This window comes from Ochotona curzoniae, unplaced genomic scaffold (genome assembly GCF_017591425.1).
Source record: "Ochotona curzoniae isolate NIBS_2020 unplaced genomic scaffold, NIBS_Ocur_1.0 scaffold_4701, whole genome shotgun sequence".
NCBI classification, from domain to species: domain Eukaryota; kingdom Metazoa; phylum Chordata; class Mammalia; order Lagomorpha; family Ochotonidae; genus Ochotona; species Ochotona curzoniae.
This window is the reverse complement of record NW_024467122.1, coordinates 76,893,540-76,910,554: the sequence shown is the minus strand read 5'-3', so window position 1 is coordinate 76,910,554 and position 17,015 is coordinate 76,893,540. Positions and strand designations below refer to the sequence as shown.

The window sequence follows — 17,015 nt, the reverse complement described above, 5'->3', positions numbered from 1 at the left end:
GAAGCCTGGCCCAGCTCTGGCTGCTGCACCCCTTTAGGAAGTGAACCAACAGTTGGAAGATATTCTCTCTCTCTCTTTCTCCTCTCTCTCTCTTTTTCTCCTATTTTCCACTAAATGAATACATGTTAAATATAAATCAATAAAATTGCAGGCAGGGCAAGCATTTATTTTAGTAATTAGGAGATCTCGTCTTGGGTTCGATTCTTGGGTCTATCTCCTGACTCGTTTCCTGCTGATACAGACCCTGGGGAACAGTGGCAATGGTTGAAGTAGTTGGACTCTTGTCACCCTGGTGAAAGTCGTAAATTGAGTTCCTGGCTCTCATCTTCAGCCAGGTGCAACCCAACCCAGCTGTGGACCTTTAGAGAGTGAACCAGCCAATAGAAGCATTCTTTCTCTCTTTCTGCCTCTTCAACAAATAATAAATCATTTTAAGAAAAGCACATCACTGATGTTTACATGCTTGCATACAAGCCAAATAGTGCTGAGAGCTGCAAGAGAGAAAGGGGATCGTGGCCAGTGGTCAAGATCATCCTCCAGGGCAGGAGTGGGACAAATCTAAGGGCTTGACTGAACTTGGCCATCCCAGCTCTGGAAAATGCATATTTGTCAAGGTAGTGGGCAGAACTCATCATTTTTTGCCCTATTTGTTTTTTTGATTTATACCTTCTAAGTATTTAGACAGTTGGCCTGTAGATCTATTGCTCTCTTGCCCCTTGCATGCCTGCCTAAGACTGAAGACACTTGATGTCAGCGAGACACACAGATGCAGGAAGGAATAGACAATTATGACCGTGACAGGCACGCAAATTAAGGCAAATGAATTTTGACTGTGCATGGTTAATAATAATGAAAGGCTTTGGAGTTTTAAGTGTATGCACAATTAAAATGCATAACAGTTATCTAAAAAATGTGGGCAGATGCAAATACACTCGTGCACTCCAAGGTCCTAGCATTGGTTCATGATACTATTTTATAGGAGAATAATGTATTAACAGTGTGTGTTTATGTTTTAATGATTAATACATTTAAATTTTAACTAAGGAATGAAAAAGAAAAATGGAGTTAAAATATATTAAATCAAAATAAGGCAAGAAGAGAGAAGACAAAATATAAAGCACTTGGAATAAATAGAAACCAAATAATATGGGCACGGGGCAGTGGCTAAATTAGGTAACCTTCCCCCATCAAAAACTGGGATCCCATACGGACACTAGTTTGTGTCCTAGCTGTTCCACTTCCCATCCAGCTCCCTGCTTATGGCCTGGGAAAGCAGTCAAGGACAGCCTTGGGACCCTGTACCCACATGGGAGACCTGGAAGAGGCTCCTGGCTCCTGGCTTCAAATCAGCTCAACTCCAGCCATTATAGCCACTTAGGTAGTGAACCAGCAGGTGGTAGATCTTTCTGTCTGTATCTCCTCTCTGTGAATTTGCCTTTCCAATAATAATAAATAAATATTAAATTTTTAAAAAGATTCCTAGTTCATATCTAGACATCCTTGTAAAAAAAGAAAGAAAGCAAATAATAATAAAAGTTTATCATTGGATCCCAAATTACATTATAAAATGAAAGCTAATGGAACTAAGAGAAGAAATATACAAATATCAGTAACTATTAGCTGGAATTGATAAAAAAAAATCTGGAAAATATGCTATTCAAACTTGACTTAATATACAAATACAGAATACTGCATCAACAACCACACGTGTATATGAGTGTGTATATGCATGTGTGTTCTATCTCTGCAAATTGCCAGTGACTAGAACGAGTCATAATAGGTTCTGTATGAAATAATCCATCTAGGAACCAATCAGGGAGAAAGAGATGCGCATATTCACAAATGGGAATATACAAACATGTAAGAGAAAGACTAACATTAGTGGGTTATATCAATAACAATATTCTGGTTGTAGTGTTGCACTAGAGAAGCTGAAAAAGAGTACACAGTATTTCTATCCTTCTTTATAGGTTCATGTATATCTAAATGACATGAATAAAATTTCAATTAAAATGCCACAAGCAGGGAACTGGATGGGAAGTGCATCAGCTGGGCAGCTGGGACACAAACCAGTGCCCTTATGGGATCCTGGTTCTGGAGGCAGGGAGGATTAGCCAATTGAGCCACTGCACCAGGCCCATATTATTTGGGTTCTATTTATCCTAAGTGATTAAGCTAATTAATTATTGTGCTAATTATTTTGGACATCCAGAAGAAACAAATTCCCAGAATGAAAAACCATCTCTCCAAAACTGATGCTGGGAGAAATTAAAAATCTGAATAGCCCTGTATCTGCTAAATCATCTCAATGGTAATTTAAGATCTTTCCCCGAGGAAATCTCTGGGCCTGATGGCTAGTTAGTGAACTCTTCCAACCATTTTTTTTAAAGCACCAGTATTTGTCAAGCTATTCCATAGAAAGGAAAAGAGGAAATATTTCTTAACTAATAGTATGAAAACTGGACAAGGATACAATAAGAAGGTAAATTTTAGGCTACACCCTATTGTAAACATAATTAATAGCAACCACTAAAGAAATATTAGCACACCAAATTCATATTCATGCTAAAAGTATAATATAACTAAGTTGAATAAATATATACAAGATTACATAAATATGCTCCAAAATCAATCAATGTAATTAACTCAAAAAAGTAGAAAAATCTCTGTGATCATTTTAATGCATTTAGGGAAAAACTTACTGTATAAAATTCAATAATAATTCATGAAGAGGAGGGTATAAAAATTCTTTGCCACATGGCATTGTGGATTGTTGCTGATGTTATGCTGGGGCTTTTGATTGGTCGGGATGACACTCTGCCGGCTCTACCTTCAAACCAGAGATGTTCTCCACAAGAAGCCGTTGAACTTATCTGGACAATAAGATGCTGGACTCTATGCTTGGTATATGCTTGCAATGAAAGAATCGCAACTGAACTTGAACTGTGGCAATGCAGCAAGGTGGAAGAATCCACCATGGGGGGAGGGGAGGGTGTGAGGAGGGGTGGGGGCATCCCAGTGCGTAAAAAACTGTGTCGCATAATGCAATGTAATAGTAAAAAGAAAGAAGAAAGAAAAAAGAAAAATTCTTTGCCAGATAATAAGCATTTAAGCTTAGTGGCAAAAACACTCTGCTCCCATATCTGCCTGGATTTGAACCCTAGCGTTGGCTCCGATTCCAGATTCCTACTAAAGCAGACGGCAGGCAGCAGTGATGGCTCTAAGCCTTCTGCCCACACCAGGGATCTGCACTGTGTTTCTGCTCCCAGCCCCAATCCAGGCATGCCAGGCCTTCGGGGAGTGAACTAGCAGATGAGAGAGCTCTCGCCCTCCCTCCTGCTGTCCTTCCCTCACTCAAAAACAAACAAAAATGACCAACTGTGAGTAGAAAGAAACAAACTTAAACATGACACCTGTTATCACCACCTGTATTCAATATTGTACAGTAGACCACTCCTTGAAACAGAGGGTGAAAGAATACAAAAAAACTGCAAAAAAGAAAGAGCACGAGATTATTCAAAAAAATAGTATGAAATAAACTGAAATGATCAACAAACTTTGGAGAAATACATCATGTGAATTGAGTTCCAGACTGAATTTTATAAAGATGCTCATTCTCTTTAAGTGGATCTGTAGAGTGAATTCACTATCAGGGAAAGAAAAAAATCCCAGCACTGGAGGACAGAGTTAGCCAGATTTTGGAAAACTTAGTAGAAAATTACAGCAATTAAAACCATGTGATATTAGTGTAAGGATTAAAAAGATATACAGCTAACAGATTCGAAGGGAGAAGCTGGAAACAGGCCTATAGGAATGTGTTGTCCTGGGACTCAGTGCATTAGCTCAACTGGCTAATGCTCCACCTGTAAGTGCCAGTATTCCATATGGGTTCCAGTTCATTTCCCAGCTGCTCCACTTCACTTCCAGCTTCTCTGACTCTCCTCTCTAAATTGACCTCTCCAATAAAAATCAAATCCTTTTAAAAAGAGAGAGGGAGGAAGGAAGGAAGGAAGGAAGGAAGGAAGGAAGGAAGGAAGGAAGGAAGGAAGAAAGAAAGAAAGAAAGAAAGAAAGAAAGAAAGAAAGAAAGAAAGAAAGAAAGAAAGAAAGAAAGAAAGAAAGAAAGGAAAAAAGAAAGAAATGTATTGTCTTTGATGCAAGACACCAGACACTGCCTTGACCATGCTAAGCAATGGGTCAAGTGCACACTTCTCAAATATCAGGGCCATGACCACTGGAAAAAGTTACCCTCACCTCACAGCCTATCTAAAACTTGATTTCCTAACACTGACGTTCCAAACATGAAAGATGAAACAACAAAGCTTCCAGAAAGAACATAAAAGACTTTATGACCTTGGGCTAGACAGTGATTTCTTTAAAAAGGATCCTTAGTGCATCTGGAACCAGGCCTGACTTGCGGGGTGTGGACACAGCAGCCTCTCCCTCCTGCCCTATCCATTTCCACTTCCACCTCCATCCCGCAACCCGCACACCAAGTACGCTGGCTCATCCCAGCCCTCCAGGGAAGCTGGCTGCTGGACTTGAGCCAACCAGCTTCCTGGAAGGAAAGGCAAGAAGGACTCCTTCGCGTACTTCTGAGATGCCTGACGCCTCCCAGAGATTCAGCCAGCCCCTTCCTCTCTGAAGCCTTAGAGCAAGCCCCCGCAAGACCTGAATGTTTCCCAAGAGCTCATGCACGGCCACCTGCATCCCCGAGGCAACAGTGTTGGAGGAGGAGTCCAGTTAAGGGGTGACTGCCACTGTGACAAAGCCAGTTGAGCTTCAAGCTCTGTTCCCTTTGCAGGTGATCAGTGGCCCTTCACCTCCCGCTTTGCTGTGGGGCAGCATGAGGGTCATTCTCAAGTGCAGGTGTGATGCCTTAGGACTCCCAGCCTTCAGAGCCACAAGAGGTTTCCACCAAGGACACCTCTTGGTATAAACTACCCAGCCTGTGGTATCGTGCTTCAGCAACAGCAAAACAGGCTGGAAGACTCTTCACAGGCTATGACTGCTTTGCTGCTTGTCATCCCCTGTTGGGATCTTTCCTTAAGAAGCTGAAAAGGAACCAGCATTGCTGTAGAGCGTGTTAAGCAACTGCCTGTTTGCTCTACAGCTTCTGATCCAGCCACCTGATAATATGCCTGGGAAAGGAGCAGAAGACAGCTCAAGTGCTTGGGTGTCTGCCACCTACACGGGAGATGTGGACGGAGTTCCTGGCTCCTGGCGTCAACCTGGCCCAGTCATGGCCATCACAGCCATTTGGGAGAGTGAATCAGTAGATGGAAGATGATATCTCTCGCCTTTCTCTCTCTGTCTTTGAAAAAAAGCAAGTCTTTTAAAAAGAAGAATCTAAACAAAACAACAGCTTGCAGGGACAAAGGACAAGATTAACTATGCTTACATCTGTACTTTCTTTTTTTTAACTTTTATTTTCATTTATTTAAAAGGCAGAGCAACAGAGAGGTGAAGAAAGAGAGAGATCTCTCACTCTTTGGTTTACTCCCCCCAGGAGCTACAACAGCCGGTGGAAACTGGGAGCAGGACCCAAGCCCCTGAGTCATTATCTATTGCCTTACAGGACACACATTAGCAAGAAACGATTGACAGAAGAGGAGCCGGAACTTGAACCAGGCACTCTGATACATGTCCCAAGCAGCACCACAATGCCCACCTGCCATGTTCCTTTCTCCCATTGGCAAGCTCCCTAGGGGATGGAATCAAGTATGTTTCATCATTTCCAGAGGATAGTTCCTCACAGGCATCTGGCAACAGTTAGAGCAACAGCAAGAAAATCCTGAAGGGGAAAAGAGAAGAAGTTGGACGCAGAGGGGGAAGTTGGAACAAGCAGCCCTGCCTGGCTGAGCTTCCTCCCTTAGCCCTGGCTATCCTGCTTAAAGGGCATTTAAACAGCCTGCTTCAGTGTGGGTGTTAGGGCAGAGGGCCAGATGCCAACCAGGTGCCCGCATCCTACTGGGCACCTGGATTCCAGTTCCAGGCTTGCTCTCTGATTCCAGCTTCCTGCCCGTGTGTACCCTGGGCAGCAGCGTGATGGCCCACACACTTGGACCCCTGCCACCCACCTGGGAGACCTGAGGTCAAGATTCTGGCTTCTGGATTCAGCCTGATACAGCCCTGGATGTTCTGGGCATTGGGGGGATGGTGGGAGATCATTTTCCGCCTTTCAACACACTAGGTCTGATCCATCTGGCCTTCTCTCTGCTGGTTTAGGAGACATGGTCTGCAACCCCCTCCTGCTGAGTGCACTCCAGGGTGAGGCAGACAGAGCCCAGCCAGTGCCTTCCCGCACAGCACAGATGCAAACACTTCCTGGGGACTCCACCCACGGGTGTGTCCATCCAGCTCTGGTGACACCCACGTGTGTGTGTCCATGGGCACATTTACTCAGTCCCAGTTTGTGCCAAACACAATTCCTCATCAGGCTTTAAAAAAAAAGTGTATGCCAGCTGCCTTAAGACTTCCTCTTCTTTACTTTTCATGAGGCACGTCAGAGGAAAGGCTGAGGTCACGGGGACCTCATTCCAGAGTTTGTGTTGAACTCCGAGTAACCATGGCATTGCTGGGGGCTGAGGAGTCCATCCAGGCCAACTGAGTCATGTCCTACAGGGACAGCTCCAGGGCAGAAAGAAATGGCAGGGAAGGAAGCAGTCCAGGGCAGCCACAAGAGTGAGACAGAGGTGGGTGTGCCCCTGAGTGGAAGGAATATTGGCACCAGCTCTCACCTGTGACATTTCCCCACATCCTTGGTGAGCCCTGCTCAGACAACTAAAACCCACGCTTGCTCAAAATTCACTAATGGATTTTTTAAATTAATTTATTTGAAAGGCAGAGCAACAAAGAGTGAAAGAGAGGGACAGAGAAAGCTTCCAACTTCTGATTCAACAATAGCCAGGGCTGTGCCAAGCTGAAGCCAGGAGTCTCCCCCATGAGTGCACAGGCCCTTAGACTTGAACCATCTTCTACTGCTTTCCCAGGTGTATTAGCAGGAAGCTGGATTGGAAGCAGAGCAGCTATAACTTAAAGTAAGAACTCAAATATGGGATCCTGCATCACAAGAGGTGGCTCCACCCAGTGCACTGGAGTCTTTAATAGACTCTCCTGGCCCAGGTCCTTGGACCCACCTGTACCAAGGGGTGGGGGGTTGGGTCCAAGAATCCCACAGAAGGGTGGGGAGCCGGTGGGGAGCCGGTGGGGAGCCGGTGGGGTCCAGGTCACCTAGCCTGGGTCCTTGGACCTACCTGTGCAGTCGGGGCTGAATCTGTGAGCCCCAGGGGTAAGTGGGGTGGTGGGGGGTGTGGCTGAGCCTGGGTCACCTGGCCCAAGTCCTAGGGCAACCCACTTGGGTGATGAGTGTCGGATCTATGAGTCCTAAGGCCTGGGAGTCCAGAGGGGCCTGGGTCATCTGTCCCAGGACTTTCAGCCCACCTGTAAGGTGGGTACTGGATCCATGAGCCCCAGGGGTAGGGGTTTGGAGGGCCTGGGACTCCTGGTCTAAGTCCCTGGGCCCACCTGCATGGTAGATGCTGGGTCTACGAGTCCCAGGAGAGGTGGGTGAGATGAGTTTGGCAGGTTCCAGTTTACGTGATCCAGATCCTGGGGCCTGCCTGCATGGTAGGTGCTGGGTCTGAGAGCCCCAGGAGTAGGGGATCTGGTGGATATGGGTCTCCTAACCAAGGTCTTTGTGCCCACCTGCATGGTAGGTGTTGGGTCCATGAGTCCTCAGGACGGGGGTGGAGGGTAGGCTGTGGGACACTGGCACTGTCCCAACAGTTTGTGTTCCTCAAATCAGGATCATCAAATAGCATCTCCTTATGGACTCTTACCCACCAACTGGCATCCTGAGGACCATACCTAGAAGGCTGCTGGACTTGTTAACTCCTGCGCTCAAAAACAGTGCCCTCATACTACAACAGGAAGATAATGATATTCATCAAGCAATTACCATATGCCTGGTACTGTTGTAACTGGATGTTTTCATACCAATGCTTAGTAACTCGACTTTGCTAAATCCCAGGAGAGTGTACACAGCCTTGTGAACCTTCTCTCTTTAACAGGTGAAACAATGGCGGCATTCAGATTCAAATTAGATTGTCAGGGACCTCACCCGCAAGAAGCCTAAAAGGTAGAGACCATCCAGGAGGAGTCAGGGTGAAAGCCCACCCACCCACCCACCCAGAGGACACTCCGTCTTCTGCTGTGACTACAGTCCTCCCAAGGGTTGGCGGGAAGAGAGTAATGACCAGAAGCACTTTGCAAACTGACCAAAGGACAGAGAAGAAAAAGCTTGTCCTGGGCTCTCCCACTTGCCTCCTGCCATGCCCACATTGACCCCTGGCCCTCTGTCTTCTCCCAAGGACCCAGCTTCTCCTGCACCTGCAGAGACCCCAAGTTGCAGACTCGCTCCTGCAGGATGGGGAGCACATTGCTGATACAAAATCCCTCCTGCAGGAATCCTATCCCACAAACCCATACCTGCCTGCCAAGGAAAAACCTTGCTCTCTCATAAATCAGCCTACATTGTCCGCCTTTCCCATGTCCCTTCTGTGCCCCTGGTTAGGACATGGGCACCCCTTCCTCTCTCCCTCCCTTCCTTCCTTCTGGAGTACTCAGGACACAACTTCCTTCTAGCAATAGGCCATGTCAGCTTTACCCAGAAAATATGCCCCACCCCAGTGCCTCTCTGGTTCTCCAACCTCTCCTGCCCTCATACTTCCTTCCCGGGTCCAAGCTACACCCTTGTTGGCCTGGGTTATGCCAGCACCCCAAGACAGCTTCTCTGCATGCCTGGTTCCTGGTCCACCTGCCAGAGTGCTCCTTCCAGCCATAAATCTGACTTTCCTCTCCTTCCTCAGTCTCCGAGCCTTCTTAAAATAAACCACCAAGTACTTGCCACAGTCCTCTCCCCAGCTCCTGGCTGCCACCTTGGCTTTGTCTCCGGCCTTCCCCCTTGCTATTTCCCATGCATTCTGTCTCCCTGATGCTCCTTGCGCACACACCCTTGTCCTGCCTTTGCCTATGCCGTTCCCTCTGCTGCGGCGGCCTCCTGGCCTCCATGGCTCACTCCTCTGCCTCCTGCAGGCTCTTGTTTGGAGAAGTCTCTGTAATAACCTTGCCAATCTCTTCATGCTTTCTCTCTTCCCTTATCCTGCTTATGACTTCTTCAGAGGTTTCCCTACTCAACGACCTTTCGTGGGCTGAGTTGTCACACTGAGTTGTGACCCGCTACCAGAATACAAGTTAGACAAGGGTAGGGTCCCTGCTTTGCTTCCTTCCTGCAGCAGCACCTGGCACCTGCAGGTGCTCCTTGGCTGTTTCCTGAGAGAAGGAAAGGACACCCCTCCCCCACTAGCCCAGACATGTTTCCATCTTCCTCTGAACACACCCTCCGCAGGCCCCTACAGCCCTCCTAGCCTTCCCTCCTTCTGGGAGTATAGTATTGACTCTAAACACATTTTCTGAGGGCAGGACCTGGACTTGTAAGAGGGGCTCAGAGTCAGAGAGGCTCAGGAGACCACGATGCAATGACCTGGCATCATCATGCTTCATAGGAATCTGCCAGGATCCTGAAGTGATGACTGAGTTCTGTGTGGTTGAGTTCTAGTCTGGCGAACGTTGGGGTGTAGGAAATCAATCTGACTTTTGGATTGGAATGCCATCTGCTTTTCCCTGCACTGCATTCTCCTTCTCCTTTAGCAGCCCAGGTCAGGAGGGGCCATGACCCAGGAGAGCTGCCGGGATGGTGGCAGAGGGGCTGTCGGGCAGGGGATGTGAGGATGCTCTCTGGAGGTCATTGGAGCTGTCTCCATGTGTTGGCAGCACTACAGAAGGAGAGAGGGACAAAGGTTCTGACTCCATTCAAAGGCCCTGGAGTTCCTCCCCTCTTTGCAGGACACAGCCACTTGGGAGATCACTGGGAGAACAGTCATGAGCCAAAGCTCCTTGAGAGATCACTTCTTGGTAGAAGGCACCAGAGGGGCTCAGCTGAGTCAAGCCTTCACATCTGCCTGCATCTCACGGGTACCCAGCCACCTCTGTGCCATCAGGACAACTACAGCGTTAGGAAGTCTAATAGAAAAGAAGCATTCCGCATCTTGGCAGGTCACAACTATTACTTCTGGCTTTATATTGTTAACCTTAGCACCCAAACCTGTGTTGAAACTGGCAGAGGGCATCCAGCCAGGGTCATAGTCAGCACTCAGACAGCAGGCTCACCTAGCCTTAACTTCGGACCCTGCTTGCCACTGGGCTTCCTCCCAACCTGGGTCTTATATACCCATTTCTGATTTCTTTTTTTAAAAGGATTTCTTTAAGAATGTTGACAGAGGGCCCGGCGCGGTGGCGCAAGTGGTTAAGGTCCTCGCCTTGCACGCCCAGGATCCCATATGGGCGCCGGTTCTATCCCGGCAGCCTCGCTTCCCTTCCAGCTCCCTGCCTGTGGCCGGGGAAAGCAGTCGAGGACGGTCCAAAGCTTTGGGACCCTGCACCCGCATGGGAGACCCGGAAGTCTCCTGGCTTCAGATCGGCATAGCATCGGCCGTTGAGCTCACTTGGGGAGTGAATCATCAGACGGAAGATCTACCTCTCTGTCTCTCCTCTCTGTATATCTGCCTTTCCAATAAAAAAAATAATAAAAATAAATCTTTTAAAAAAAAGAATGTTGACAAAATTACAGAGACAGAGGGCAGATCATTCATTTGCTATTTTACTCTCCAAATGGCCAGTGCTGGGGCAGGTAGGCGAGCGTTTTATCCAGGTCTCCCATGTGGGTGTCATGGAACCAAACACCAAGGCCATCTTCCACTGCTATCATTCAGGCCGTTAGCAAGGAGCTTGATTGGAAGTAGAGCATCCAGGACACGAACCAGCATCCACATGGGAAGGATACTAGCATTGCAAGTGGTGGCTCTACCTGTTACCTGATCAGTGCCAGACCCCTATACACCCATTCCGCTAAGTCTCAGGTATGTGTAGTTTGACCAGCCCATGGAGTTCTCAAGATTGCCTATCTCACAATGAGAACTTCTTGGGGTACTGACTTTTACACTCAATATTTCCCCTCAGGGATCTAGACTCAGTATGCCTTTGATAAAGTGCTTGAGTCCCACAAGCAAGAGTATCTGCTGGGCCTGAATCACTCCCTCCCATGCTCACTGCTCCAGTTCCAACTGGATCTGCCTCAACTCTTCCCTTGCCATTTACTGTTGAGAATCATAACTCCTTGGCTCCCTGCATGCTAAAGACCAAATGGATCCAAGACTTCAGTTCATAGAACCAGAAACCGACCCCAGGCCCTCTCCAAGGCTGGGCATACCTTCATGAAGAACATTCTCCTACCCTTCTTGCCTTGATCGCTCCCAGCTGCTGGCAGTGGAGCAGCCTCCGAGGCCAGCGCTAGATCAGGAATGCTGCTGGGCCCAGCCTCCGACGTGTCTGCCAGCTGCACAGATGAGTGGAAAATTCCCTCTTTGCCCTGGCCCAGCGAAATCTCAAAGGGATCAGGGTATCTCTCATCAGGGCTAGAGCCATCGTCACTGGTCTTAGCATTACAGAGGATCAGGGAGCGGGAAATGGACCGGAATTTGGCAGACTTTTTGCTCTTCCCAGCACGGCTGTGTGGCTCCATCCTCAGAGAGGAAGTCAAGCTGCCTTTCTTCCTTTCCTGCTCTCGGGCCTGTGGCTGACGGGTGGTGATTGCACTGGGCTTAGCTGCCACTTCGCGAGTCCCTGGAGAAAAGAGGAAATGTGAAGAAGCAATGTGACTGGTTGCTGACATGGGACACTGGAACTGAGCCGCCAAAGGGCAAGTGGTCCGAGAGTCTTTAGCCCTTCCAGCTAGCCAGTCAGAGGGACTTGGTGGGTCCCAATGGTTCATGCTTCCCCTGCAGCTACTAGCCTTATGGAGACTTAGTCCCAGGATGTGTCAACTAACCTGGTGCCAGCAGAAGAGCCAGCAGTCAGAGTCACGTGAAAAGGAACTCAGCGACCGACCACACAGAGTCTAGTGCTATAGAGGTTCTTCAACTTGGGAGCTAATTAAACAGAAGTTTACATGAAGCTCCACCTTCCCCAAGAGAGAGCGAAGGACTGAGCCCCACCTGCCATGCACCTAGTTACTGTCATTGGGAATTCTCAGAGCAGCTCCCAAGAAACCCCAGAACCCAGGAAGCCCTACCAGAAGCCCCACGATGTCCCATATGCTTCATTCACAGCCCAGGAAGCCTGAGAGAAGGGCTTTGTTGGGGGATTTTTTCCCCAACACCAACCTGTCAGGGTTGATGTGAATGGAAGAGAAGATACCATTGAACTCAGCACCCTCCAGGGTCTTGGCACCCCAGCCAGGTCTAAGAACCTCTGCTCCATTGCAAATCCCCTTGGCCCAAACTTTGCTTCTGATGGCTCAAAGCCTGGCTTCCCATTTCAAGGCACCAGCACCGCTCTCGCTGCCACCTACTCCAGTGTAGCCATGGGTGAGCCAAGAGGTACCTCCTCCTTGGGTTGAGCTTCCCTGAGCCAGGTGGCCTAAGGGGCTCCATGGCTGTATACAATGAAGTTGTGACTCAGGCCTTAGCCACAAGGCACCATCTGTCACCAGAGCAACCATCCGTGGGCTCACTGGTCCCTCTGCTTGTGCAGCAGAGAACTTACAAGGGTTCACTCGAGGAAAAACCTTTCATGCAGCCCCCATGTAAAGAAGGTCTTCTTGAAAGGAGACTGTGTCCTCCACATGTCATACCGAAGATGTTGCTCTCTCTATTAGCTCACCAATGTTTTCAGAATATCTACCAACCATCTCTAGAACCGGAGAGCGACTATGAATGAGTGAACATCAGAACTGCCCGACAAGTTGCTGGACGCTTTAGCATAGATCAAATCAGCACCCTCTCTCTTGCACTCTGAGTCTCTCTATGTCTAACCACAGATGGATCCAACTCACTCCTGACATCCATGCTTGATGGCAGGTTTCCAGGAGCTGCTAGAGACACTCTGGCTCCTAAGCAGATCTGCACCACCAGAAAAAAAAAAAAAAAGAAAAAAAAAAAACAAAACAGATTCCATCTGGGCTTCCACCTGCATCCCACCAAGAGGCATCTTCCCTGAGTAGCTAAAGCCCAAATTCTGAACCACAACTATTTCAACACTTCTCTGTTGGCCACCAGGGGGAACAGCGAGGAGTAGACTTGCAATATGATCCAGCAATCCCCTTACTGGGCATATATCCCAAAGACTCGAGCACATTCCATGGAAGAGATTACCTGTGTCTTCATGTTTCTGGCAGCACTGTTGACAGGAGCCAAAATTTGGAATGAATCAGGGTGTCCACCATCAGATAAATAGGTAGAGAAAACATCGTACATTTATGCACAATGAACTATTATTCGGATATTAAAAAACATGAATGAAATTCCATCATTTGCAGCAAAATGGGCCCAACAGGAGGATGCCATTCTCAGTGAAATAAGTCAAATCCAGACAGAGAAGGAAGAGAGGAAGCAAATATCATTATGTTCTTACAATTGTATCTACAATGGAATCACATTAAATCTGTTATTAAAAAACTAATTGTTTCTTTTTTTACTAACTAAAAATTCAAACAAATCAAGCAAAACCTTCACTATAGAGTGAAAGACCTTGCTCCAGTGGCATTGCCATTGAACTCTCATGCAGTCTGCTGAAGGCTATCAAGGCTGTAAGAAGGCTACCCTGTGTTACAGGAGAGTTGGTGGAGGCATAGACAGGTAGAAACACTGTCTGGCTCACACAAAACCCAGCTGGGATTTAATGAAACTAGGCCTTGAGCCACACGATTGGACACTGGACCCTTCACCCTGGCTCTTCATGGCCAGTAAACATCATCTCACTGCTAGCCCCAGTCTGGCTTTTCTGTGCACTGGCATGTGAGCACACTCAAATGTTTTTGCCTTAAAAAAATAAAAACTACATATTGAAGTCAACACTGTGAAGATCAGGGTTAAGCCACTGCCTGTGAGGGCAGCACGCCACACAAGCTCCAGTTTGAGTCTTAGTTTCTCTGCTTCTAGTCTAGCTCCCTGCGAATGCAGCTGGGAAACCAGCAGAAGATGGCTCACATGCTTGGACCCCTGGGAACTCTGCTGGAGACCCAGACAGAGTTCCAGGCTCCTGGCTTCATGGTCCAACCCCAACCCTTGCAGACATTTAAGGGAGTGATCCAGCAGATGGGAGATCTCTCTCTTGTCTCTCCTTCCTCTCTGCAACCATGCCTTCCAAATAAAAAATAAATAAATCTAAAAATAAATAAGAGCAGCATGTTGGCTCTATGCCATCCCCTTGTGACCAGCCTTCCTTTCATGTCCTTCAGATCTTCTTGAACATTCTGTACTCTCTTCTTTCCCTTCTCTTTCATCTATAGCCCAGTCGGCTTCCTTCCCCTACAGCCAGTTCTAGTTGATCTCTGTTTTGAAACTCAAGTCTAGGGGGAATAATCTGTTTGATTAAAACCTGCTGCATTTTGTTAAGATGTTTTCTTATTTTCACTGGCTTGAAAGAGAGATAGAGAGATCTTCCATTCTCTAGCTTACTCCTCAAATGCCCACAGCATCTGGGCCTGAGCTAGTTTAGAACCAGAAAGCCTACAACTCCATCCTGGTCTCTCATATGGGGCACTTGAGCCATCCTTTGCAGCTCCACAGGTGTATTAGCAGGAAACTGGATCAGAAGTGGATTAGTTGGGACCTAAAACAGTGCTTTGACGGGAGAGGCAAGTGTCCCAAGCAGAAGCTCAATCTGCTGCATTTCGATATTTGTTACCAGTATCTCAGTTGCTTGAGAATGTCTTGACTGAAGAATACATCGCGTTCAAATTTTGGAGCAGTTTGTTGCTCTTGTTACCCACCTTTACCTCCAACATCATTTTGCAAATGAAAATCATGAATGCTCCTCTGCCACCAATTCCCAGTAGGGGAGTTCCATTGCATTCTGCTAAGTTCAATTTCTTAGACCAGCAGTTCAAGGTCAGACATGAATACCCCCAAGCATCTTAACCCACCCCACAGTCCACCTGGAATTCATGGATGAAGACATGTGTATTTAGGGGTGTGTGTGTGTGTGTGTGTGTGTGTGTGTGTGTGTGTGTGTGTGTGTGTTGGTCACAGCTAGCAATAGCCCACTGAGCATTCAGACACTTGGAAAATGATCGGTTTTGTGTTAAGATCCTTCTAGACTTTCATCAGTGCTAAAAAGGGAAGCAAAGAGGCTGAAAGTATTGAGTTCATGGAAGACACAGAATTTGTAAAGGTATGGAGAGAAAGAAGGGAGGAACACCAAAATGAACATGGAAGGGATTGGGGCCAGGTGTCATCCAGTTACATCTTTCTATTCACAAATGGAAACAAAGAAATCCTTCTGTTGACTAAAAAGGAAAGAAGGTGGAAGAAAAGGAGGGAGACAGGGAGGAGGAGACAGACAGAGGATGAGAGGAGAGACCAAGGGAAGGAGGAAGGGAGGGAGACAGGGAGAAGGAAGGGAAGGACAGAGGGAAGGAGGATTGGTTTAGCCCAGCAGTCAAGATGACTACATCCCCACAGCCTAGCTCCTTAGCTTGAGTGCTGGGCCTGACTTCAGTCTCTAACTTCCTGCTAATGCAACAAGTGATGACTCAGCAACTGGATCCCTGCCACCCATGTGAGAGACCTACATTGAGTTCCTGCCTCCTGAAATCTGTCCCAGTCGAGCCCCAGTCTCTGCAGACATTTGGGAAAGAAATCAACAGACAGAAGATCTTACTTTATGTCAACCTGAAGATTGATTAATTAGTTAATTAATTAAAAAATAAGCTCCCCCTTGCCAGGCTCTGCCATTCTTGGTCTACCAAGTACTGCTACAATCGCCATGGATCCCTGTGACATAATTTAATTCTCTTTCTCCTCTGAGCCATTTCCTAGCCAATAAGGAGTTCATTAGACGTCTAAGAAGTTCACAAAAAGATGAAATTACAACACAGCTTTCTTGGAACTGGTTTTGTGGCTCAGCAAGTTAAGTCACCACCACACAGGCATCCAATATGAGTACCTATCGGAGTCTCACTGCTCAGTATCTAATCCTTTTGATGCATCTGGAAAAGCAGTGGAAGATGGCCCAAGCACTAAGGCTCCTGCCATTCGTGTGTGGGATCTGGATGGAGTTACAGGCTCTAGACTTTGACCTGACCAAACCCCAACTGTTGTCAGCAATTGGCAACTGAACCACAGAAAAAAAGATCTCTTTTTGTCTCTGTACCTCTCTCTGTGCGTCCTCTATAGCTATGTCCTTCAGATAAATAGAGAAATCATTTTTTAAAAAGCTTCTTTGGGGTCAAAAATGTTTGAGGCTCAGCCATATATGTAACAGCATTGTCACTTCCCAGGCATTTTGTAGGACAAATCACATTTGGGGACCCCTGGGGCCAGGTGTCATCTGTGAGATCCACTCAGTGGAGAAAGTCTCCTGCATGTGGTGCCTGGGAAACAGGAGGAAGGAATTCCCTAATGGAATCTGTGATGCTGGCAGTCCACCACTTGTAGGAGGCTCTGTTGGGATCCATACAGCTTTGAAAGGTTTGAAAGCAAGCGTTTCCACATAGAACATCCACTCTGCAGCCTGGACTCTCACATGCTGGGAAGAACCTAGGCAGGCACAGGCTCCAAGGAGTTGTTAAGTCTGATTAAGAGCCAAAACAGTTTGCAAAACAAGGCTTGTTGAGGCCAGCATCTGGCCACACCATCTCCTGTGCAGCTCCCTGCTAATGCACCTGGGAAAGCAGCAGAGGATGGCCCTAAGGCTTGGGCCCCTGCACTCACTTGGGAGAACTAGATGGAATTTCAGGTTCCTGGCTTCAGCCTGGCCCAGCCACGACATGTTACAGACATTTGGGAGTGAACCAGTGGATGGAACACCTCTCTCTCCCTGTCATTCTGACTTTCAAATAAATAAATACGTCATTCTTAAGAGCCTTGTCATTGCAGAAAATGTGCAAGCAGAATA

At 47.3% G+C, this 17,015-nt stretch overlaps 1 protein-coding gene across 2 annotated transcripts in view; it reads right to left on the bottom strand.

Annotated features, from left to right (window-relative positions):
* Window positions 1-11,655, bottom strand: part of IL16 (interleukin 16) — a 77,585-nt gene extending 65,930 nt beyond the window's left edge. Inside the window, exon 1 of one of the 2 annotated variants that reach the window (XM_040969990.1) lies at window positions 11,329-11,655. In XM_040969990.1, the coding sequence (XP_040825924.1) occupies window positions 11,329-11,640 (312 nt within the window). In that variant the 5' untranslated portion in view covers window positions 11,641-11,655. The remainder of the gene's footprint in view (window positions 1-11,328) is intronic. The other variant, XM_040969989.1, reaches the window with a different exon arrangement.
* Between the last annotated feature and the right edge of the window lie 5,360 nt (window positions 11,656-17,015).